Source organism: Microcebus murinus, chromosome 5, assembly GCF_040939455.1.
Source record: "Microcebus murinus isolate Inina chromosome 5, M.murinus_Inina_mat1.0, whole genome shotgun sequence".
NCBI lineage: Eukaryota > Metazoa > Chordata > Mammalia > Primates > Cheirogaleidae > Microcebus > Microcebus murinus.
Genome location: NC_134108.1, coordinates 41,010,488 through 41,035,038, shown reverse-complemented (window position 1 = coordinate 41,035,038; position 24,551 = coordinate 41,010,488). Strand labels below are relative to the sequence as shown.

The following is a 24,551-nucleotide window of genomic DNA, read 5'->3' as shown; positions in this document are numbered from 1 at the left end:
TTTTTGCTTAAGTATATCAAGTTCCCAGTGCTTTCAGATTTTTTATTTTGGCAATAAGCACATATATTTACAAATCAGCTTGGTAAACAAGAAAGGGGAAAAAATAAATATACAAGAAACAAAAACCACTTAATAAATTTTAAAGTTCTATAATAAAGATGGATTATTAATGAAAAATTGGTGAAAATACTAAAAATGAACTATTTATCCATAAGTATTAAAATTCTAAGCATATGAATTACATTAACACCTCTCCAAGCATTTAGAAAATTGGTAAGAAATTAGAAAAAATATTTTTAACAGAGTCAAGAGGGAGTTCTTTAGAGAGGTGATAAATACATTTTGAAAATATTTCACAGTAGTATTTCTTTTATTAGGTTGTTCTTAAAGTAGTGGACTTCTGCAATATAAGAAGGTAAACTGCTCAAGTTAAAAAAGAAAAGAAAAAAACCATTGGTGAGACGGGGCTCACCTCAAAAATGTCTTGGGCTCTTTGGGTGGCACTGGCTGTGGAAGTGGTTTGCTGCTGTTGAACTCAATATCGTGGATTGGAGAATTAGGAATGGGATCCAGGCGGTTAGGATGTCCATTGCCCACTCCACCAGATTCCAGAGCACTTAGATTGGGAACACTCACAAACCTGTTTGTTGGTGATTTATCATTCTTCTTCTTTTGCTGCATTAAAAATAATACATGTGAGGATAGTCCCTGCGTAAGGACAAATGAGAAAATAGGCACAGGAGAAAATAGAAATTTGGCATGGATAAATTTTGGAAGCTTTATGTTAAATTAAGATGTTAAAATTAACTGGTGTTACCCAAACTGTGGTCTGGGAATCCTTGGAGGTGTTCTTTATCTACATGGAATCCTCAAAGGACAGAAAGAATGAGGAAGTACTTAGGAGTGGTTTATAGGGAGGGGAGAGGGAGGTAAAAAGGGTGCCAAGAGGTAAAGAACACTGGTAGCAAAGGGGAAAAGAGGGGGGAAAGAGCAGGTCTTGCAGATACCACAAGGTTAAATGGATTCAGGCTAAAGTTAGGAGAAAGGGGTAAAGTTAAACATAATTTTAAGAAAGGTCCATGAAATTTAGCCATCTGTCAAAGGGAGGCAGTTCTTGCCTGAAAAAAAAAAAGGAATGAGAAAATGCTTGGCAATGTAGTTTGAAACAAATCATACATTTCTACTTAAGACTTAAAGCTGACTTAGAGAGATAATTTGGTTTTAAATTCACTGTGACATCTTTCTGAAGAGAGAAAATTAAATCTGCATAATTAAGTCTAATTTCCCAATTAATTGGCAGTATTGTTAACTGGCTCATATTTTTTAATGTAAAGGTTATAAAACAATAGTAATCAATATTTTTTATTGTTTTAATCCATCTTGAAAATTAACAGGCTGGTGCGGTGGCTCATGACTGTAATTTTAACTCTCTGGGAGGCTGAGGCGGGAGGATCACTTGAGCTCAGGAGTTCAAGACCAGCCTGAGCAAGAGCAAGACTCCATCTCTACTAAAAATAGAAAAATTAGCCAGGCATGGTGGTGCTTGCCTGTAATCCCAGCTACTTGGGAGGCTGAGGCAGGAGGATCACTTGAGCCCAGGGGTTTGAGGTTGCTGTGAGCTAGGCTGACACCATGGCACTCTAGCCCAGGTGACAGAGTGAGACTGTCTCAAAAATAAAAAACTAAAAAGATTAACAAATAAAAAGAGGCATACAGGCTGAGTGTGGTGGCTTATGCCTGTAATCCTGAATCAGATTCCTGAACCTGATCTCCCATTCTGGGAGGCCAAGGTGGGATGATCTCTTGAGGCCAGGAGTCTGAGACCAGCCTAAGCAAGAGAGAGACCCTGTCTCTACAAAAAATAGAAAAATAAGCCAGAAGTGGTGGCACACACCTGTATCTCCGGGTACTCAGGGGGCTGAGGCAGGAGGATTGCTCAAGCCCAGGAGTTTGAGGCTACAGTGAGCTATGATGAAGCCACTGTACTCTAGTCCTGGTGACAGAGCAAGACACTATCTCAAAAAAAAAAAAAAAAAAAAAAACCAAAAACAAAGAAAAAAACCCATCCGATCGCAGATTATTAAAATTTATCAGCTTACAAATCATTAACTTTAGTCTCAAAGTATTTTATTCACACCTCTACAATCCATGATAATCATCTTCCTATGAGGAATAAAAATTAACATGTAAGATATTTAGAATATTCTTATCTTTTGCTAATTAGAAATATGCTAATTAAATTTGAGAAATAATGTGTTGCATAATGACTTCAGAGTTTGGGAAATAATGCAATTAATACACAAGATGTAATTTTCCTTTACGTATAATCATCTCACTATCTAGACATTTTCCTCTATGTCATATTCTGTGACAAGAGTCTCTGACAAGAAGCCTATATTAGCATAACCAGAAAAAGAAAGGAAGAATATCTTCTTTAGAATTACTTGTGAAAAGTCAAGTCACTATAGGAGTCAAAAGTAGTTTAAAAGTTATTACAGAGATGTATCTTTTGCATTTTCTTATTCTAGTCACCAGAGGGCATAATTAAACCTACTTAAGGTTTCTAGTTTAAGAAATCAAAATTATCACTGATAAAATTCTACAGTAATGATTTTGTAGTTAAAATTTTAATTTTAATAAATTAAAATATTTCTAGTATATGTTATTTCCACAAGATTCAAAATCTTGCTTTATAATTAAAAGCTTATTTCATGTTAAATTATGAATTTAAAAATGAAAATTAATTATAGTCATTCATTTACCAATTATTTATTGAGAGCTTTCTATGTGCCAGGCAGTATTTTAGGTTCTGAAAATAAAGCTACATGCCTGTCTACTTTAGTCATTCTATTCTACAAAGCATTCACATTTAAAGTTTGGAGCACTTTAACTTGTAATGGAAGGATAGAGTCAGTGTTCTTAGCAGAGAAGTTTTATGATATTTGAAAGCAAAATTTCTGGGTAAGGGTATGATATGAAACTTAATAAAATATGAATTTAAAAAATGGCTTTAGAACTAGCACTTTTATTTATTCAACTATTGACTTCTGCCAAAAGATTCATAATTCCTGTGAAGCTGATAAATACAATTATTTATTCTTTATTACTTGCTTTATTCACAGAATAATTTGTGGTGGCTTATAGAGAATGTGATGAAATTTTGCATCTAAACAAATATTTATTGAATATCTACTGTACTGAAAGCACTATGATTGGAACCATGGGAAGGTAGGGTACAAGGATGTGCAAGACTTAGACACATCCATTTCAAGGCTCTTCTATTTGTCTTAAGAGAGTGACAAATTATCAAAATAAATTATACTCAGTTTTAATTATCAAGAACAGTTGTTAGACTGAAAGAAGTAAAGCCCTTCTCTGAAAAATGGTAGGTAACAAAATGCATGTCAACTTAAGGTCCACTAAGATGTTAGGCCTGGCTGGGCACAGTGGCTCATGCCTGTGATGCACTTTGGGAGGCCAAAGCAGGAGGATCATTTGAGGGCAGGAGGATCATTTGAGGGCAGGAGTCCTAGACCAGCCTAGGCAACATAATGAGACTTCATCTCTACAAAAAATAATAATAAAAAAAAATTGGCCAGATGTGTTGATATGCACTTGTAGTCTCAGCTCCTTGGGAGGCTGAGGCAAGATGATTGCTTGAGCACAAGAGTTCAAGGCTGCAGTGAGCTATGACCACTCTATCCTGAGCAACAGAATGACACTCTGTCTCAAGAAAAAAATTAAGTCAAGCCTTAAGCTAGGGATAGCTGCTGGGTATTCAGAACTGGAGTATTTTTCTGGGCCCCATATAGGTATGTGATCAGTAAGGAAATGACAAAAAACTGTCTTAAGGAGAGTTAAAAGTTTATTCTTTGGAAATATGAAAAAAACGTAGGCTCAAGGTTTTATAAGATTGATAAAATAATATTTTAAGGAATCTGAGTATTAAGAGTCTCATTCTGAAAATGAAGACAAATAATTCATAAATTTTAGTGCTAGATTATTAAATTAAAAAAAACATTTTTAGGAACTTTATCCTATGCTGCTCCAAATATTTTACCAAATTTTTAGTCAAGTTTTAAACCACATCCCTATTTTACAGTGTTTATAGCACATACCTTAGTCAATGGATTAATAACACCAACAGTAGGACTTGAGTTAAACACTTTGTTGAAGTTAGTTTCTCGATTGACTAATTCCAGCTGGTAAAATTTATTATCCTCCTATGCAAAAGAATTATAAACATCTTTTAAATATTTTCTGTGAATATTTTAAAAAACTTAATTGTTTAAATGCCATTTCATTCCAAATTTAATATAAAACCTGAATGTAGATGTATATGCCTTGTTCAAAGATTTCTGTGCCTAATTGCTGCTGTTTTAAAGATTGCTGGTAAGTCTTCAACACCTTTTAAACTCTATACTCAGGGGCTTGACTCTACCCTCTCATGCCTTTTTCTCTAAGACTGGGTTCTAAATGTTTTATTTAGTCCCATCTCTGTTTCACAGGGCTAACTGTGCAGTTTAGCAGGTCTAACTTACATTCATATAGTTGTGTGAACGGTTATTTCCACAGATGAGGATGGCACTGTGATAAATTACTATTCTTCAGTATTGTGAACAGATTTGATCTCACCTAATATGAGACATCCATCTATTATTGCAATGGTAATCACAGAACAGGGAAAAAGCGAATGGCCCATACAAAGATAAAGGCTTTACCTTTGTCTTAAACAAGATGTGCTAATTGAATAAGCGGACTGTGGGAAGTCCATAAGTAAACAGAAGAGTGCATGTGAGAATGCAAAGTTGTGCGCTAGTAGAACTAGGTTCCAGTGGAATCTATTAATGGTAGCGCTAGATTCTTCATCCCCCTCTTGGTTACCTACCACTGTCAGTTAAGTAATGGCTACATTCTTGGCTCTGTCACTGCTGACTCGCTGTGCTGCTTTCAAAAGCTACTTTGCTCTTTCTGTTGTGAGGATAAAATACAATTATATCTATAACACCTCCCGATAATTTTCCATGAGTCTACTGCTAGCAGATACAGCAATTGATAAGGCCTGTGCTCATGTTCACAATACTTGGACTTGGAAAACTGGGTGGTTGGTGGGTTGAAGCAGCACATTGTCTCTCCAAAGCCTGCTCTTGGATACCATCTGTTGTCTTCAACTTATACCTGTTGCTTTCAGCAGGAACTTCTAGTCTCAGATAACAGGCTGGCTTTCCTAAATGTTAAAAGGGATGTGTTGAGGAAAAAGGATGTCAGAAATAAATATTGCCCTTGTGCTCTTTTTGCATGCTAAAGTCCAAAGTTTTCAGTTGAAGAGATCAATGAGCATGAAGAGTGATTAGCATTCTATTTCTAGTTTCACTGTGAAAGATTTCCATTTGTTAGTGGCAGTAAAAAACAATATTTTAATTACTCATTAAGATGTGTAATTTTAGAAGATTCTGAAATATTTTATGAATTTTAAAACATTTATGTATTTTTTATTCTTAGGAATAGTAGCATTGATGAAGGCAGTGGATTTATAGTTAAATCTCTGCTTTCCTGCCTGATGGACTTCTCAGATCCCATAAAACTTTAGTGTTTCTGACCCTCCAAGAGAATTCATGTAGCCATAGAGCCCTTTTTCTATAGAGTATCTCTTTGCATAAATGTTTGGTGGAACAGAAATTAACATGATTAACCTGAAATTGTACAATACTGGTTAATACATGGATGTGCTTACTATTCTTTCCTAGCAAATTCTAATTCTACATGTATAATACACACATATACACACTCTTATAGTATATTAATTGTATATTGGTAATGACATATTAAACATTCCATATGTATCAAAAAGACTATTTCTTTTTTAAAAAATACGAAAGAGGCACAATTCTCTTACCCTAATATCAAATTTAAATTTTAAATATTATTTTATATTATCCTTATTCATAAACATTTTAAAAAACTTTTAATGCACAGTTCTACAATGCACATATTTTGTACTTTTTATTTTCATTTAGCATTACTTAAAAATGTTTTCCCATGTTATCCCAATCAATAGTCTATTGATTACTAACATGGTTAGACCAAAACCAAAATATCTTACAATTAGTTTCTTTATGATCTGGTCTCTTTCTGTAAGCATGGCTTTTAATTCTGTTATCATCTGTATATCTTCTGGTTTTGATTCTCTCATTAGATATTTTTCTTCCATTTCTTCTAGTCTAAAAACAAGAAAGCCTTTAGCTCATTGATATGATTCAGACACATTCTTTGGTAATACTTACATTTTAAAAATTAGTCTAGTTAAACACACACACAAAAATTTGAAATATAACATTTTTTTCCTTAAAACTTTTAAGTAAAATGACATGATTTCTTCAAGAGCTATACTCTTATGTTAAAGGCTTTACAGGGGTAGATAATGTTATTAAAGGCTTTGCATGTTACTTTTTAAAGAATTTACTCATTTAAGTCATTCAAGAGTATTTGGAGATGAAGTGAGGTGAGCTCTACAGAGAAAATCATGTGCTGAATGATACTAACCTAATAAATACAGGTTTGATGTTAGAAATGTAGGCTTACTATTAGGAGTGCTTACCATATTGTGTGATGACATAAGGCTTGGTAACATATAAAAGGGATGAGAAAAGAAAGATACAGAGGAAAGGGGAACAAAGGACACACATGTATGACATCATTCTTTCCTGATTTATGGAGAACACAGTTTAAAAATTCTGTATTATCAGCTAATACATATAAACTTTTAAAAAGGTTCATCAGGTAAGAGAAGAATTACATTCCTATTTAAGCCTATTCTGCCCTGAATGACATGAGATATTAATAGGCTTGAATGCCACTGACCACTAAAATACAGGCCATGTTTTAGAAGCAGAGATGACACACCCTGTGGAGTCTAAGAATATGGGACAGGGCAGACTGAAGACAATGCAAATGGAAACTACTGGCTTAGTTTAGAAAAAAGCACTTTCAGTTTTAGAAAAGGCAAATCATTAGAAACATTAAAATTTTATTGTTTTCAGAATATAAATGATAGAACTTAAGGCTTAATAAAATTATGATAAATGAAGATTCACAGAAAAAAACTATTCACTGAACAAATATTGAATAACTTCTAGAAATCAGTGATCCACTCCTGCCCTCTTGTTGCCCACCGCCCTTCTTCTCCCCGAGATCCTAGAGGCACGCCAGAATCTTTGTGTATTCGAGCACCATAAAACCCCTCCACTAACTCAGCCCAGGTAAAGGTCTGGAGATAACATGTGGCACCCTGCCAGCCCTCCTCCCAAAGTTCTAATCTGGGATGTAGGGAGGCAGGAGGGTGAGGAGGAAGTGTGGGGTTAGGAAGTGACTGTCCAAGGATCAGCGGGGACTTTTTCAGTTCAGTGTCAGGTGATCTGTACAATGTGTAGGTTTCACTAACTCCACTTTTGTTCTTTTGTGACAATGCAAACTAAGTGAAAAACATTGTTCACTGAGCTCGCATAAAGTGAACTTGCATTTTATCACGACATGGCAAGGGTAACTTAGCCCTTTGCACTCACTTGCTTTTTTCTCGATTTCTTTATTCTACTCAGGAGTTAATTTTTTAAATACCCCAGATTTTACAAAGCGCAGCAGTAGAATAAAAAACTGGAGTTTCTTTTCATACAAACTTATTTGGGTTTTTTTATATTTCAAATTATTGATACATTCAAAGAGTAATTTTAATCTCTATAATTTTTCATGGTGTGATTTTTTTGAAACATTCACCCACGTGAAGACCTGGTTTACATTCACGTTTAGCAAATATAAATCATCTCTCTTCTTCCTCCTTTGATTTTTCTGTTAGAACAAACAACACAATCTTTGTGTTTTTTGTTGTTTTTTGTTAGGGTGAGGTGTGATTATATGGAGGTTTCCATCTAAAAGTTGCTCTAAGTTAGTGGATAATAGTCTACCCCTGGAAGTTAGTGTACCATCTCTGCATTTACATTTTACTTGTCCTTTGATGCTAATGAAAACAAGAAAAGATACTGGAAAAATAGACAAAAATATCCCCCCCCCCCCCCCCCCCGTGAAACTATATCTCGAGTGTGGCTCGACATATGAGCTGCTACCGATGCTAACCATGTCGAGTCATCGAGTCACACTCGACATCTGAGTGCAAAGGGTTAAGTATTTTATGAGAAAAGGTTTTAAGAAGATTGAGAAATACTGATCTTATCAAGGAAAAAGGCATTTAGGTTTTATGCTGGACATGCCACAAGATGTCACTAGAGTCCTTTCTTTTATCATTAAAAGCAAAGTACAAGATTTTTTAACTGCTATCTGCAGCTGATCAAGAATACTTGGTATAAGTGGTAGCTAAACAACTAAATGTAAAGCCTTATTTAAAACTATTATTTCTTTTTGTTCTAGTACAAAGAAAATTATGTAAAGTGAATCTAAAGCAATTAGTTATAATCTCTGAACCACCATTTTTGCATAATAAAGGTATGCTCTGAATCCAAATTCTAGTGTTTTTATTTAGCTTAAACATTCTTCACCTACAGAATTATTATCAGTTAATCCTCTCCACAAAATATCTTTACATCTCCAAAAATATTTAATTAAAAAGATAACTGGATATAAAAGAGGAAAAATAATTGATTAAATTGAAGAAACATGATCCTTATAAACACAAATGGGAAAGCATTAAAGGAGAGAACAAGTAGTATGATATAGATTTAAGTTGCAAATATATTTCAATAATCCAAAATTCTCATAGGAAGAAAACTTGGTACCATTCCGATATCCCTTTTAAGAAAGCCAACACTATTCAACATTTTCCCTTTCTTCAGTTGCCCTAGGCAGCTCTCTGTATCAGCACTGCTTCTCAAAAGACCAGGTGTGAACAACTGGTGATACACGTGATTTTTAAGTTTGTTCTTCTTTAATATTTCTGATCACAAGAAGGAGAAAGTCTGTTTGGTTCTATGTATCTTAAATGGACTTCGTAGCATATGTTTATTACCCTATTTTACAACATTCACGTGCACTTTGAGCATCAATGCTAGCTAGAATCTTGTGTTTTATTTTCAAAGAATTTACATTTATATAATTATAGCTTAGCTTCTATTCAGAAGAAGGGATAAGATTTTTAGTAGTGATAAAGGTTTTGCTGTAGTGATATAAAGTTTTCCTATGAAAATGTTTAAGTTAATATGAGTCAGTTAAAAAATATTAAGAAAAATTTATTATAAATAGCTGGAAATGACCAAATTTCCAAAGTTATAGGAATGATTAAAGCCTGGGAAACACTGCCTCATGAGTACCACACAAGTACATGTAGCCTTTTATTCAAAATACAGATTTCCATTAAAAGTAACAGAAAGAACAGAAAGGAGAAGTAGAACACATAAAATTACTAATTAGGGTCACTGATGGATTCTCACCAGGCATGCATGCCCTGATTTGATTTTGTTTTCTGGCCCTGAGAATATATAGGTCAAGGTCTATGGTTCATGGACAACACAGGCCTAAATTACAAATGCCTAAGAAACAGTATTGAAAGCTTCCAAGGTATAGTCCCTCCTATGCTGTTAAAAAAAAAAAAAAAAAAAAAGGACAAAAAAAAATCAGTTAATTTGAGATTTCAGAGCCAAATAGCAGTACTGTTAGGTACACATATATTCTGGAACTTTAATGTACAAAGATGAAAAACTCTATTATATCAATCCTGTATTATGGAAAGGAAATAAAGTAATTGCAACCTTTTAACACTGAACTTTTCTTTCCCCCTACATTATGAGCACAGACTCTGACTTGTGACAAGACTACTTACTTACTACTTCCTTACCTCACAAAGCTTATGAAAATAACCTGAATGGTAAATTAAAAATCAAACAAAAACAACAACAAAAATTATTAGGATATTACAGATGAAAGGATTTAAAACTTTTAAAGAAACAGTAATTCTGAGGTGGTGGAGTGCTTGTTCTCAATTAGGGATTACTGACCTATTTAAAATCCAAGTACAGAAACTCAACATTTCTCTCAAGAAGAAATGATCTTTTTGTTCAGCAGAGTAAGAATTTAAGGTATATTAAACCTAAACAATCAATAATAATCTGTGAGCCATCTTTTTTGCATAAGAATGATCTGCCATGACCCTAGACTATATTTCCATTAGCTTAAACTTTCTTTACGAATCATTTGGATAAAATCAAATAGCCCATTCTCTCATTTGTTTCTAAAACAAATGAAAACCATGACATTTTTATTAGATATGAGGTTTTTACTAAGATACTGTATCACCACAGAAAATAAAATTTCTATAGAACTCCCTGAAAATCTAAGAAGACTTTAGTTTCCAGCACTTGAGGATTTCTAATAATCACTCCATAAGAGATGTAGACTCTTCTCACCATTTCTACAATACTTAAAGGACATTTTCTATCCTTTAGATTTGCTTCCCTGGAGTCTACCGGTATCTAGGGCAGGATCAGAAGCAAGAAGCTTCCAGCTGCTCCAGAGCTTCCTTGGCTCCCGGCTTTGGCCAGGCAGGCTGAGCCATGTTCCTTAGTCCCTCCACTACTACCTTCTAAGAAACCACAGGACTTTTTTGGTTTTAAAGCCTGGGTGCAGTTGATTTGGAACTTCAGTGGGGTACTCTAGTTCTTGGGAACAGCTGGGAATAGTTCAGATATTGTTCCCCCCAGCTTCACATGCTGGAATAGACTCTCACCACCTCTGTCTAAATCCAAACCATTCTGCAGATCCAAACTGGCTGCATTTAAGGGTATGGGCCAGAAATATCCAGCAGTCTAAAACTGCTTTCCAGTAGGGTAGCCACTAGTCTGTATGTGGCTATTTACATTTAAATGAATTGAAATTAAGTGAAATTTTAAAATCCAGTTCCTGAACTCCACTAGTCACAGTTCAAGTTTCAATAGCCATCTGTGGTAGCTTATTTAGCTTATGTACTAGACAGAGTGGATACAGAACATTTTCATTATCGCAGACAATCTTTTGGAAGCACTGGTTGAGAATAAATTTTATGTGTGTTTTGTTTTTATCTAAAAGAGTAAACACCTAAATCTAGAGGCTAATTTTATGACTGCAGCAGGTTTCTGGTGAAAAAAGAAATACAGTTAGCTTGGACCCAAGTTAAAATATAAAATGAAAGGTGGGTCTAGAAAAGCAGATAAATATTTTACTTATCTGCAAAACTAATTCTTCAATTATTAAAAATGATCATAATACAGAAGAACTAAGTTATTATTCATACTATCTACTGAAAATTCACAATGTGCAAAACCATATACAAAAGAATAAAGTAAAAACAAAGACACAACCTTTACTCTTTGTAAAGTAACATTCCTAAGGAGACAGGACACACGGACAAACAGGTTATTCTTCTTGTGAGCATGTTTTTTCAGAGTATGAAGTGGGGGATGCCAGGGTTTCAGCCTCTGCCTGATGAATAACACTGAGGCCAGGAGAAATGACAGCCGAGGCACTGAGGTTTATTATATCTCATTTCTGCAAAATACATGAGGTTATGAGGTCTTTCTTATACAAGGCAGATACCTGAGCTCGTACTGTGGCTGAACAGGATTTAAAAATTACCTCTAATAACAGCAAACACCAAAATCACAGTGGTTAGAAAATTAACATGAGTCTTCTCAGCATTTCAAGGGCAGCTATGAAGTGGTAAATGAGATGGGGAATCTTTTTTTTTTTTTTTGAGACAGAGTCTCGCTCTGTTACCTGGGCTAGAGTGCCAGGGTGTCAGTCTAGCTCACAGCAACCTCAAACTCCTGGGCTCAAGCAATCCTCCTGCCTCAGCCTCCAAGTAGTTGGGATTTATAGGCGCATGCCACCACGCCTGGCCAATTTTTCTATTTTGAGTAGAGATAGGTCTCGCTCTTCCCAGGCTGGTCTCAAACTCCTGATCTCAAGCAATCCTCCTTGCCTTGGCCTCCCAGAGTGCTAGGATTACAGGCATGAGCCACCATGCCCAGCCGATGGGGAATCTTCATAAAATTAATTCATGAAACATTCACTGAGTGCCTGCTAATATGAAGATTCTGAATATGTCCATCAGAAAAAAGCACCTCACCTCAGAGGACACTCAAATAAATGCCAACAACTGGGGGCTGTTCTGTTGTGGCTTAATGTGTGTGTGTGTGTGTGTGTGTGTGTGTGTGAGAGAGTGTGTGTGTGGGGGGGCTATGTATGTAACAATATTTACTGTGAGACTGACCTATTACATGGATGAAATAGGAAGAAATGATTTTTAGATTTGAGGAAGGTAATCAATAATGTCGGAGGTTATTCTAGAATGTAGTTGACAACACAGAAGAATCTTAGAAGGAAATGAAGGTCAGCTTGGCTGATAAAAAGACAGATAGGGAATAAAGGTTGTTGTTGGATGATGTAGAATAAGGCACATTGGAGCTAAGCGTTTACATTTGACTTTGACACTGAGGGTAAAGGGATTAGTCACTAATTGTGACTTTATTGAAGTATGTGTGTACATATGTATATGTATTTTTAAATGAATCTTTTTAAATTGACAGGGAGAGGATAGACTAAAGGTGAATAAACCATTAGCAGCAGTTTAGAATAGATTAATTCTGAGATGAGTTATATTGTATCAGGGTTTAGGGCACAGAGATGGACTGAATACAAGCTGCATTGGTAACAGCAGTTTTAAGTGTCTAGGAAAGAGAGAAATTATTACATATTTTTAAAGAATTTAAGTAAGAATTAGAAATTTTGGCTTTAACAATATTGGTGTTACTACGTATGACCAGCAATTTCACTTGTAATGTTTTTCCTTCATTGATTTTTAAAATAATAAAATAATTAAATGCTTATTTTAGAGATCAAATACCTGAGTATAGAAAATAAAAAGTCTTTGTTCTTTCTCACCTCCAATATCTCCCAATCCATTCTCTTAGAGAACTACTATTATTCAAAACTTTGTATTTTTTATTTTGACCTTTTTAATAAAATATATATTATTAGTATGTACATGTGTATGTATAATATTTCTGTTGTTCAAAATATGTTTTTTCCTTAACATTATACAATGGACATATTTTGAGTTTTCACCATGGCATGACGGTTCATGATCCTGAGAGAAATTATGTAGTATTATCCTAGTAGATTTGTAGCAGTAGCAGCTGATAAAATCATCATTTGACTGCCAGATCCTAATTAAAGAACATATCACACTGCAATTACCATCTGTAATATAGCGCTAAAGTTTTCTTTCATAACTATCATTTTTAATAGAATCAAAATAGCTAATCTGAGGTTAAACACAGTGCTCCTCAGTTTATTATCTATATATGAATTTTCTTGAATATAATGTAACTTACGACACTTGTAAAGCTGCATTTATTTCCTTGAGTAGCTCGTTAGTCTTATTAAAATCTGCCCGCATGATATTTTTCTCTCTGAGGTGGTCTGCTGTCATGACATCCAACTCTTTCTCAAGTCTCTTGTTTAAATCTTGTTCATGCAACCTGTTTAATTTATTTTTAGTTAAGAAAATGTTATTCTGAGGTCAAGCTTTCAAAACTTTCTATATTCTACCAGATTTGAAATGGTTTTGGTATAATACATTGAAAATTAATGTTTACAGCCTAAATTAAGCTACTTACTTTGCTATAATCTTCTAGCTTGTATTAAAGTTGTCTCCTTTAATGCTTTTTCAAGTAACATTTGTAAGAGATTTTAGTTAATTATGTGCAGTTTCCAAAGTTCATGAATATATATATATCATTCAAAATATAAACATTTCTTCTATGTTCTGGATTATAACATAGTCATTAAACTAAAAAGTGGTCTTCAATATCTTACTGGAAGAGCAGTCTAGTCACAAAAATAGGCAACAATTTGCTAAATATTATGGGAACAGTTTTTCACATAACACTGCATATTCTTTCTGTTGTAATGAATAGCATACCTTATCTGTTGGTTAGATTCACTTCGTATTCTGAGAATCTCTTTCCCCTTAAATTCCAGTTCTTTGGTTAGGGCACTTATATTCTCATGAAGGTGCTGTACCTCCTTATCCAAGTCAGAGATGTGATGCTCTCTGTGTCTTAATTCTTCTTGTAGATCTGTTATTCTACACATGTGCTCCTTACTCTATAAAATACAAGTAATTTCTTAAAAGTTTTCTACATATCTGCTCTGTTTGTGTTCATCTGAAGGAAAGAAAATGAATTACTAAGAATGTCAAATATAATTATTATGACATTGCTTCAAAAGTAAACTGCTGAAATGAGATAACCTCAAGGTCTCTTCTCTTTCCATACCTGTAAGAAGTGTTCATATAATATAGCTTCAATAATGCCAGCATTACAAGGGATCCAAAAGATCATAAAAACACATCTCTCTTATTTTACAGATGAAGAAACCAGTACTTAAAGATGATTTATAATCAGTGGTACAGCTGAGATTATATAGTTTGATATGGTCTTGCAGTAAAATGTTGGTACCATTGTCCTTTAATCTAAGAAGAATCTGCATATATAGAGGCCCTCCCAAAACACACACATACCCCACCCTTCATGGCTTAGAAAGCAGACCCTGTGTATTTAGTTCTGGTATAGCAGTTTTCTTATATGACAAATAAGCTCCCTTCCATTTTCCTAAGTCACTTTTTTTTACTTTTAATTCCATTTTCCTTAAAAGTCACTTTTGTTTCCTGAGCTCTGCAGGCCTAGACATTGTCAATTTCAGTGTAAGCCTGGCTGAAGAGAACATAACTTCCATCCATGGTTACAAGGTGGCTCATTTAAAACTTTCTAGCAATGAACAGAAGACTTGGGCTGATCATTTAACATAGGTAAAAACTAACAAAGTGAAAGTTAAGTTTAATAAACTAATAAATAACAGCTTTAATTGCACTATGCTTAAAAAATCCATCCATCCAGACATACATACATTCTAGCTCACACATTATCTAATTAGAGAACACTTGGCCAAAGAGCAAAGTTTAAAAAGTGTAAATAGTACTCATGCTAGAATGATATAGAAATATGAACTATCTTTTTTCTTCCTAAGGACCTGCTTCTTTTATAGCTGGACTACCCAATATAGTCCAGCTGGACTCAACTTTGAATTAATTAAAATAAAGTAAAAATGAATATGCAGTTTCTTGGTCACAATCAACATATTTGGCCCACATGGCTACTGACTACCATAGTAGGTAACACAGGTATAGAATAGGTCAATCACCATGGATATTTCTACTGGACAGTGCATTCCTCTTATTATTATTTATGTTTTATTGTTCACTTTTCCAAGATGCAAATGAAGTTCAAAACATTTAATTAAAATGTCATAAAATAAAATATAATTTTACGACCAATATACAAAAGTCTACTTATTTCCTTTTTTTTTTTTTTTTTTTTTTTTTTTTGAGACAGAGTCTCGCTTTGTTGTCCAGGCTAGAGTGAGTGCCGTGGCGTCAGCCTAGCTCACAGCAACCTCAAACTCCTGGGCTCCAGTGATCCTTCTGCCTCAGCCTCCCGAGTAGCTGGGACTACAGGCATGCGCCACCATGCCCGGCTAATTTTTTATATATATATCAGTTGGCCAATTAATTTCTTTCTATTTATAGTAGAGACGGGGTCTCGCTCTTGCTCAGGCTGGTTTTGAACTCCTGACCTTGAGCAATCCGCCCGCCTCGGCCTCCCAAGAGCTAGGATTACAGGCGTGAGCCACAGCGCCCGGCCTTACTTATTTCCTTTTAAAAATAAAACTCTTCAATATAGATAGTAATTAATAACTAGTGAAAATAATAGTTACTACAAAATAATTGTGAACACTCAATCTATCCACATGAAAGAAATCATCACAGAACAGAATTTTCTTATTTTACCTGTCTTCTGCTGATGTCTATGCTTCTCTCCAGTTCCATTTTAGCAGCTGCCAGTTCTTGATGATGACTGTGCCGTAACAAATCAATTGCAGCTGCATGTTGATGGTTTAGTTCTGAGCGTAGGGAAGCTGGAAAGAAAGGAAAAAAAGAAGTTTTGCAAATTTCATTATTGATAATATTATTGAAATATTCATTATTGAATATTCATTCAATATTCATTATTGAAATATTGATACTTTAGATAAAAATTATAAGTCAAAGAATATTAGTTTTATAATTATAACACATGTATATGCCCATTAAATTATTAATAGATTACTGTAAATGATCATGAATTCAAACACTATGGACTATCACATAGTATCATGAATTTAAAGTTCATCTAGCTTTAATGAGAATATGAAACAATTTCAAATGGTTAATGAATCAAGGTATTTCTGTGTACATTTGTAGTTTGAAGGTAAAGTGCTAATGGAGAGAAAATGGTAACTCTTCTCTTTCACCATTAGAATAATAAAATTTTAGAGTTGAAATATTTAGGAGACAACTTCCCATCCAAGTAAAAATTCTTTTGTAATATCCCTGAAAGATGTTAAGCACTGGCTGGTAAATGCATCTAGTGGTTGGAAGGTCATCACTTTCATTTCAGTTTGGGATTGATTATCTCATACAACCCACGAACATTTATTGAATGCCAGGTAACTATTCTAAGGAAGAATAAAATATGACACTGTCCTTATAACTGCATAGGCTAGAGGGGAAAACATTATGCCAAGGAATTAAGTGGGATATCAGAGATGAATGTTAGATATGATGAAAGAACAGTGGTGGAAAAACCCAAATTTCCTAGGAGAGAGAAATTGGGGAAGCTGTCACAAAGGAACTGCCACAGTAACTCTGTCTAAGAGACCAAGTAGTGGTTCTTCAAGTAAAGAAAAAAGCATTCAGGAAGAAGGGATACCATATGCAAAAGCAGAAAGAACCCAGTCTGTCCGGCAAACTATAAGAGCTTTGGTACTGCAGGAGGCCACCATGCACATGGTCATTTGAAAGAAAATGGAGCCCAGTCTGAGAGTCTGAGAAAGTTTTAGCACAAAATGCTTTTTACTTTAACCTTAGGCTCATGGTTCTCAAATTGGGATATGTGTGGCAGTGTGCCTGAGGGAACCTGGAAATCACACATGGTCATATTCTCAAATATGCATGTTACTTAAAGATTTTTGGAAAAGCTGTTTTTTATATTAAAATAAATAGATATAAGTGAATAAAATATAAATTATAAATTTTAAAGCTAAAACATGAGACTTCAAAGAAATGCTGTGCTTGTATAGCTAGACAATTCAGGCTCCTCCTGAGACCTCTATGTGAAGCATAAGTTCAGTCTCCCCTGGTATCAAGGGCTTCTTCAGTGGAAGAAGGTAGGACTGAGGTAGGACATTGGGAATCACTGAAGCATTTAAAGTAGGAAGTCACACGGTGAGATTTGAGCATTCTGAAGTTTGCATTGACTGGAGTCTGAAGGATGTGCTATAGGAAAGGAGATATGCAAGAAAGTTCTGGCAGTAATCCAGGTAAGAAATGGTATGAACACAAACTAAGTATGGCAGAGGACTAAAGAGGAAACCCAGATAGGAAATAGCTACAAAGTGGAACAAACAGGATATGGCAGTGAGAGAGAAAAAGCTGAGTGTGACTCCCATTTTCCTTGTTTTAGCAACTGGGTAAATAGTGATACCATTAATTAAAGTAGGAGGTACAGGAATATAAACACATTTTGGACTATAAGAAGATAGTGAGCTGATATTTTAAAATGTTGAGTGTAAGTTAGAATATCTGTATAACGTGCAGTAAGAAATATAAATCCAATGTACAAGAAAAGAACTTTGGTCTAGAAGTGCATATTTGAGTCACAGCACACAGATGGTAGCTGGAGCTATACATGTGGAGTCAAATCAATCAGGAAAGGGCTAAAGACTAAAAAAGCAGATCAGAAGGCTAGGGGTTTTCTATGGCTTCAATATAAGTTGTCCCTTCTGAGATGCATGTTGAAATTTGATTGCCATTGTCCTGGTGTTGGGGGATGTGGCCTTAAAAGAGGCGATTAGGTCATTAAGAAGGATGAATGCCTTTCTTGCAGGAATGGGCTGGCTAGCTAGTGCGGGAGTTCAGCCCCTTTTTCTCTCTAGCACTCATGCCCTCTCCCCTTCCACTTTCCTGCCATGCTATGAAGCAGCATGAAGCCTTCACCAGATGTGGCCACCAATCTTGGACTTCCTGGCTTCCAGAACCACGAGCTACATAAAACTATTTCTTTTATAGATTACCTGGTCTGTGGTATTCTGTTATAGCAATAGAAAACAAACTAAGGCAGGGCTGAATCCTGGGAAATAGCAATATTTAACAGATGTATGTAGAAATAGGACTGGGAAATGAGATTAACTGCTAGAAGTCAGAAAAGTAGAAGTACAGTATGGACAGTATACTATCATGAATCTAGGGGGAAAACATTCAAGAAGGGGGTGACTCTACCTAGTCCCACAAGGACAAATGGAAGCACCTATGGTGTTGCTTGCATACCCAGAGTACCAAGAGAGCCAAGGGGAACTCTATTGTTTGTGTTCTACCCATTCTGCTCCATCTTACTCGCCTCTTCATCTGGTAACTTCAAATAAAATATGCAACACACTTAAGATATTCATCTTGATGTTTCAAACTTTTAAAATAAAACTTTGTGATTTTGCATTGAATTTTTAAGTAGAAGAATATACTAATAAATATGACAAGATTATAATCCTTTCACAATACCAAGCATAGCCTTTCCTTCATCTTCTAATTCAAACCGAAGAGTCTGAAGTTCCTGTTCCATTTCTACCCGGAAGCCCTCCATTGACTCTCTGTGTGCATCTTTCAAAGACAGAAGCTCTGCAGAATGTTTCTGATGTAAATGATTTTCAAGAGCCTAGAAGAGGAGAAACAAATTCAAATTATTATGCTAGAATATAGGAAGGAAATGCAAACCAAAGAGATAATAGTTTAGACTCTAGGGGACAATATTAAAAAAAAAAATAGAAAGTAGTTCCTAAAACTCAGTTATTATTTAAGAAATACACGTGTATTTACTTCATTTTCAAGAAAACTAGATATGAGATAATCACTGTTAGAAAGAAAATTAGTAGGGTCATTTCAGTAGAATAAATAAATCATCATGAAACCAGTTTGATTCAATACATTTTGCTTGAACTAGAGATGTAGACCCTATACCTAAGGCAGTTTTCAAATATAATCATTTTCTAAAGCTGCTAAGTGGTGTAAACTACCTAAAATTAATAAATAATTCTTCTGAGCACACGATCTTGGGAAAGAGGAAGAGGAAGGCATTACCAAGAAAAGATCTCTTTCTGATTAGGAAAAAAGCTACAAGGACTTTTATAACTCCAACCCTATTGAATCTTTTGTATGTGTTTTCTACAGCCATTCTTTGCACCTGTATTTGTGAGAAGCAGCAAAAACTCTGAGAATAGGTAGTGGGAATAGTATATGAAAGGCTTTCATGTGATTAGTTTAAAAAGCCAAGCCAGAGAGAAGAGACTATATGTGGCTATGACTAAAAGAAGATATACAGCCACAGGGGAAAAAAAAAAAAATTAAAGCTCGAGGCACTTTAAGGTAAGAGATTAAACTGTGATAGTAAGGTTTTGTGTTTTTTGAACTATAATTTATAACATGAAATGATTCTGAGAAAAATATGATGTTGTAACTAAGGCTATCTTTCTTTAATCACTACTCTAAAATGCTGTTTTTAAAAATTATTATTTGGCTACTTATGCTCACTGTTTTAAAAGTATTTTATTTCTGAAAAATAAAGCATGGTTTTTAAAAATTACAAATAAAATAAAGGACTTTTAGTTTAGACAATGTTACTTAGGTAGCTGGCTACCTAAGGACATTACAGTAAAATTGCAGGTTCTGATTTCTTTTTAAAAATGAATAAAGTTCTTTTTAAAATGATAAAAGACTAATGTGCAAAATTAAAATACTAATATGAAAGCTCATGTGCTATTCCAGTTCATAAATTGTATCCAATAAGTAGATTATTTAGCAATGCAATCAGGCCTAATTTTTAACCAAAAAAACTTCCTTGACTTTCTAGATAAGATCAACAGACTACAACTTATTGTATGGGGGAAAGTTAATTGTTTTAAAAAGAACATGACTTTTTTTGTTTTACTCATTTCTTTACAACATACCTCTTATAATAGTGCCTGAATCCAATAAAAGGATTAAGAAACACTCTTTCTGTGTAATCATTAAATATGGTGAAAATTATTGTTAGAAAAAGTGTATTCTTCCATCAAATCTTTATCTTAATTATAATATGGTCCTTGGGAGCAATTGAAAAATACAGTGTTTAGAAATGAACTAAAACCAAAATGAAGCACACTAAGACTATGTCAAACATTTTCCTACAGAGCCAAGAAATGGATATGTGAAGACTCTGGCATATGACTAATCCAATAATATATCTATCTGATTTAAATGTCTTCTGACTGCATTAGTTTCATTACTACATAGCCTTTAGGGTTATATACAATGGAATTATACTATTTTAAAATGTCTCTAATTTCACGTAATTGTGAATTTTGTACATAGAAAAGGAAGAATGTGAAGGAAAAAATTTGAAATAAAAAAATATAAATTCCTTGGATATATTTCTTTTTTGTGACCCAGAATGAAAAAGAAAAATTAAAAAGTCAATGAAAGACTATTATACATACAAAATAGTATTAAATAATTAGAACGGTTGCAGCTCAGTAAGATGATGTTAAAAGATTTAACTGAATTTATTTCATCACTATGAACTATATAAAAAGCCACATGGTATATGAGTCTCATCATGAACTTAGCATTATGATGGGAAAGAAATGTTGGCTCTAGTCTAATTTGTCTGCTATAGTGTATAATTAGCATATATGTTTAATCACTGTGACTCATCAAGAAGTCACATCCTAGAAAACACATTTAAATAAAACAATATGTAATTTTTTGGAACAAGAAATGTATTCTTAAGAATTTCAAGGCTAACTATTCTTAGGATATTGGATTACTTTGGAGCATATGTCACATTAAACTTACTCTTTGTTCCTTTTCCTTTTCTTCTTCCATAGTTTGAAATGCAAGGACATGTGCTTCTTTTAAGGATTTATGTCTTTGTTGATGTTGTTCTTCTAATTCTTCAAGCTCTTGTGTAAGCCGCTGTCGTTCTTGTGTGAACTGGGCTTGCAGTTGCTGCAAAGAAGTCTGAGACTGGGAAAGCTGAATCTCCAGATTCTGTTTCAGCAAGGAAATCTACACCACAGAATGGTGCGCAGTGAGGAATAAATACAAGGGATATTTTAAAAATCACCAATCGAAGAGGAAAAAGCATTTCAAAGATATTAACTTTAGTCAAATAATGGCCCCACTGTCTAAAGAATATGGCAGCCCACATTTAGAAATACAATGAACACGTATGTTGGTTGTACTGCAATAAAAATTCATAACATGAAATAAAAACATAAGAAAACTAACATTTTTACTAGGTTATAGTCACTTTGAGGAAAGAGTATGCAAAGTTAAACTGCTTATTTGTGAAGTAGTAAAGCGAAGTAGTTAAGACTGTGAGCTCTGAGTTAAAATTCTAGCTCTGCCACTTGTTAGTATCAACACATCACTGGGCTTTGGTGAGAATTAAGTGAAGTGTGTTACTACATATAGTTCATTTAGGACAGTCTCTAGCATGCAATACACATTCAATAAATGTTAGCTAGGAGTATTTCAGAATTAAGAACCTATTCTTTAAGAAGATTTGTCAGTTTATAATTAAGAATACTTATGTAAAATAATATATTATTGGATTTTGATTTAATTCAAATGACTTGCAAACTTTAAAGTTTTTTAAAAATCATAAACATCCCACAATCTTCTAGTTAGCCCTTATAATAATCAGGTACTTTTCTTTCACTATGGAAAACTGATTTGTTATACCTTACTATGCCTGCATCACTTCTGGATGTTTTAATATGTTTAGGTCTTTTTTTTTTGTAAGAATAAAAATATAAAACACATGTATATGTATATATTTAATATGTTCATATATGTGTTTGATGAAACCATTTAATTTGATCTATTTCTATTCTCATATACAGGATATTGTAACTTGAAACTGTATAACTCAACCATATTCTAAAAGAAGTCTAAATCCAAAAGGAACTTAGGGGAACCAGATAAAAAGTTATAAAATGTGTTCCATAAGCAACTGAAGAGACTTGAGTGTTTATATATATCAGTAAAACCGTTTATGTGGCCAAAAAGCCAACAAAAAGTGGAAACTTTAAAGTGAGTTTTGTAATGGTAAAAGACTTTCTTCTGATTGATGGAAGGCAGATATTGGTTGCCTCACTTATCTCACAAAGAAATGTACCTAGGTAAGAAAGAAAGAAAGAAAGAAAGAAAAGGTGGGGAATCATTGGAGATGCAAAATAAGAAAGGAAGAACCACTTTTTGGAAAACAAAGGAAGTCAGAAAAAAGCTGCTGCTATCTCACTTTAAAAAGCAGCAAACAGTCACAGTCTGTAGTGAGCTTAGGGTGATGACTAGCTCTCTAGCAAGGCTTTGCACAAAGTTATAAACCAAGGTTAGTTGTAAAGATTAGCACATTCCTTCATGGCAATAGTTAAGCCCTGGTGAGAAATGATACAAATGACACTGATGTTCAATCTATTTTAATGTATTTCCGAATAAGTGACTTTACCTGTTGAAAGTTTATGAATTCCACTGATTAACTTCTATACAAACCTGTTTTAGGGATTATTTTATAGGTCTGGAGCCAGAGTGGAACTGCAACACTCTGACTCCAGGCAATACAACCCCCTATACCTCTAAATGGAGCAGCACCTATGATTTACAGACTGAAATAAACCCTGCAAATGTGAAAAGTGCATGAGATGTCACAGCCACAGCTAAGGCCATACTTGTGAAGTAAGATAAATTACACCATGTGACCATTTTATGCAGGAAAAATCAAGATGAAACAAATATTAAAGACAGCCCAGAAGGCAAAAATAAATTATAAAAGGGTAACATGCAACAAAAATATGTGTTTGTGAACACTGATGTGTCATTGGTAGATCCATTGTCAGCCTGGCCAGCTGGTATTGAAATAGAGAAGGCGCCTATATCCGTTCTCTTCCCAGGTCCAGCCCTAATTCCAGTCTCAGCATGAGGACCTGTGATGACTGCCTTGTATTTCTCTTGTGATAATGTTAGAATCTATATGGGAAAGCTAGGAAGAGTGTGTGTTACACATAGAATAATGATTGATATTCTCAAAGTTCTTACTTGGCACCTGACCAACTGGGGACTAAAATCTACCCAGCATTCTGCTAAGCTGTCCACCCTGGTACAAATCTGTGTCCACCCAAAAAGATGGGTATGTATTTCTGCTTTGCACAAAAGTCACATTATAGACTAGCACTGGCCCTGGACCCCATCCTCAAACTGAGTGTGCACTCAGATGACTAAGAAGCCAATTAGTTCACAATGGTGAATCTTATTTTCTGTAATAACAACTTCAAAAGTTCACTGTGTCAATACATTTCCCATGTGTTAAAATTTGACTCATACTTGAGCTTGTTAAGAATGAAACTTATGAAGAAATATAACATTTAAAAATGAATGCATGAATGAAGTACTACAGTTATAGTTATATATTTAAAATCTATGAACAGTTTTATTTATCCAGCTTAAATAAAATATACTTAAATATTTCACATTATAATATACTTTACCTTGAAAGAACTCCAAAATAGTACATTTCATTTTAGGATATATGATTAATCTTTGTATCTACACTCAAGAAAATAATATAAACTATATGCAGAAAGATATTATCATGCATTTTAATGTTCAAATATACTTAGATGTTTTGTATTATTAACTTTGAAAGCACACCAAGATAATATTAAGGCTATCTAAAATCTCCAGATTCATGCTCAAGACAGTAACATAAATTATATGCAGAAAGCCTTAATCATGCAATGCAGCATCAAAACTTATTTTGTTCTTTTTATAAATACATTTTTAGAACTGCAATAAATAATCAGCCTTTATTCAGCATGAAAATTACACAGCACTTTAAAAGACAAATAATAAGCAAAGCAATGTAAAATGAACTAATGTTTTATAGCTATAATTAACATAGCTGAGTTTAATATACTTTATGGAAATACATATTAATGTAAAACTTCATTAATTCAAAACAAAAGAGAACAAAAACTTTGCATTAAAAGGTTTGGGCAACCTTGATCAGTACTTTTGTTACAGAATCCTAGAACATCTAGAAAGGCATGTGTTGAATAAATGAATAATAGCTGTTTTGAATTATATATTCAAATTATGTAGTATGTGGTATTAGTTTCTACACATTACAATTTTAAAATTTTTAATGTTTTTTATTTTGTTATTTTTAAATAAACCAATGAGAATCCTTATTTCAGAAACAAATCTGATCTTTATTTTTAAAATTCTTACCATAGCATTCTAGCTATGAATTATATAATACATTCTACTGATTAAAAGGTACTACATATTTTACAAACAATTTTAAAGGCCAAACTGCATTGGTAGT

General features: G+C 34.0%; 1 protein-coding gene across 5 annotated transcripts in view; it reads right to left on the bottom strand.

Annotated features, from left to right (window-relative positions):
• The window catches only part of FAM184A (family with sequence similarity 184 member A), a 149,059-nt gene that overhangs the window by 7,741 nt on the left and 116,767 nt on the right, over positions 1–24,551 (bottom strand). For 3 of the 5 annotated variants that reach the window (XM_076003025.1, XM_076003024.1, XM_076003027.1), the window contains 8 exons: positions 21,020–21,232; positions 18,692–18,845; positions 15,887–16,014; positions 13,961–14,145; positions 13,371–13,517; positions 6,104–6,221; positions 4,119–4,223; positions 473–675 (listed from right to left, as the gene is read on the bottom strand). In XM_076003025.1, the coding sequence (XP_075859140.1) occupies positions 473–675; positions 4,119–4,223; positions 6,104–6,221; positions 13,371–13,517; positions 13,961–14,145; positions 15,887–16,014; positions 18,692–18,845; positions 21,020–21,232 (1,253 nt within the window). The other 2 variants (XM_076003028.1, XM_076003026.1) reach the window with 2 other exon arrangements.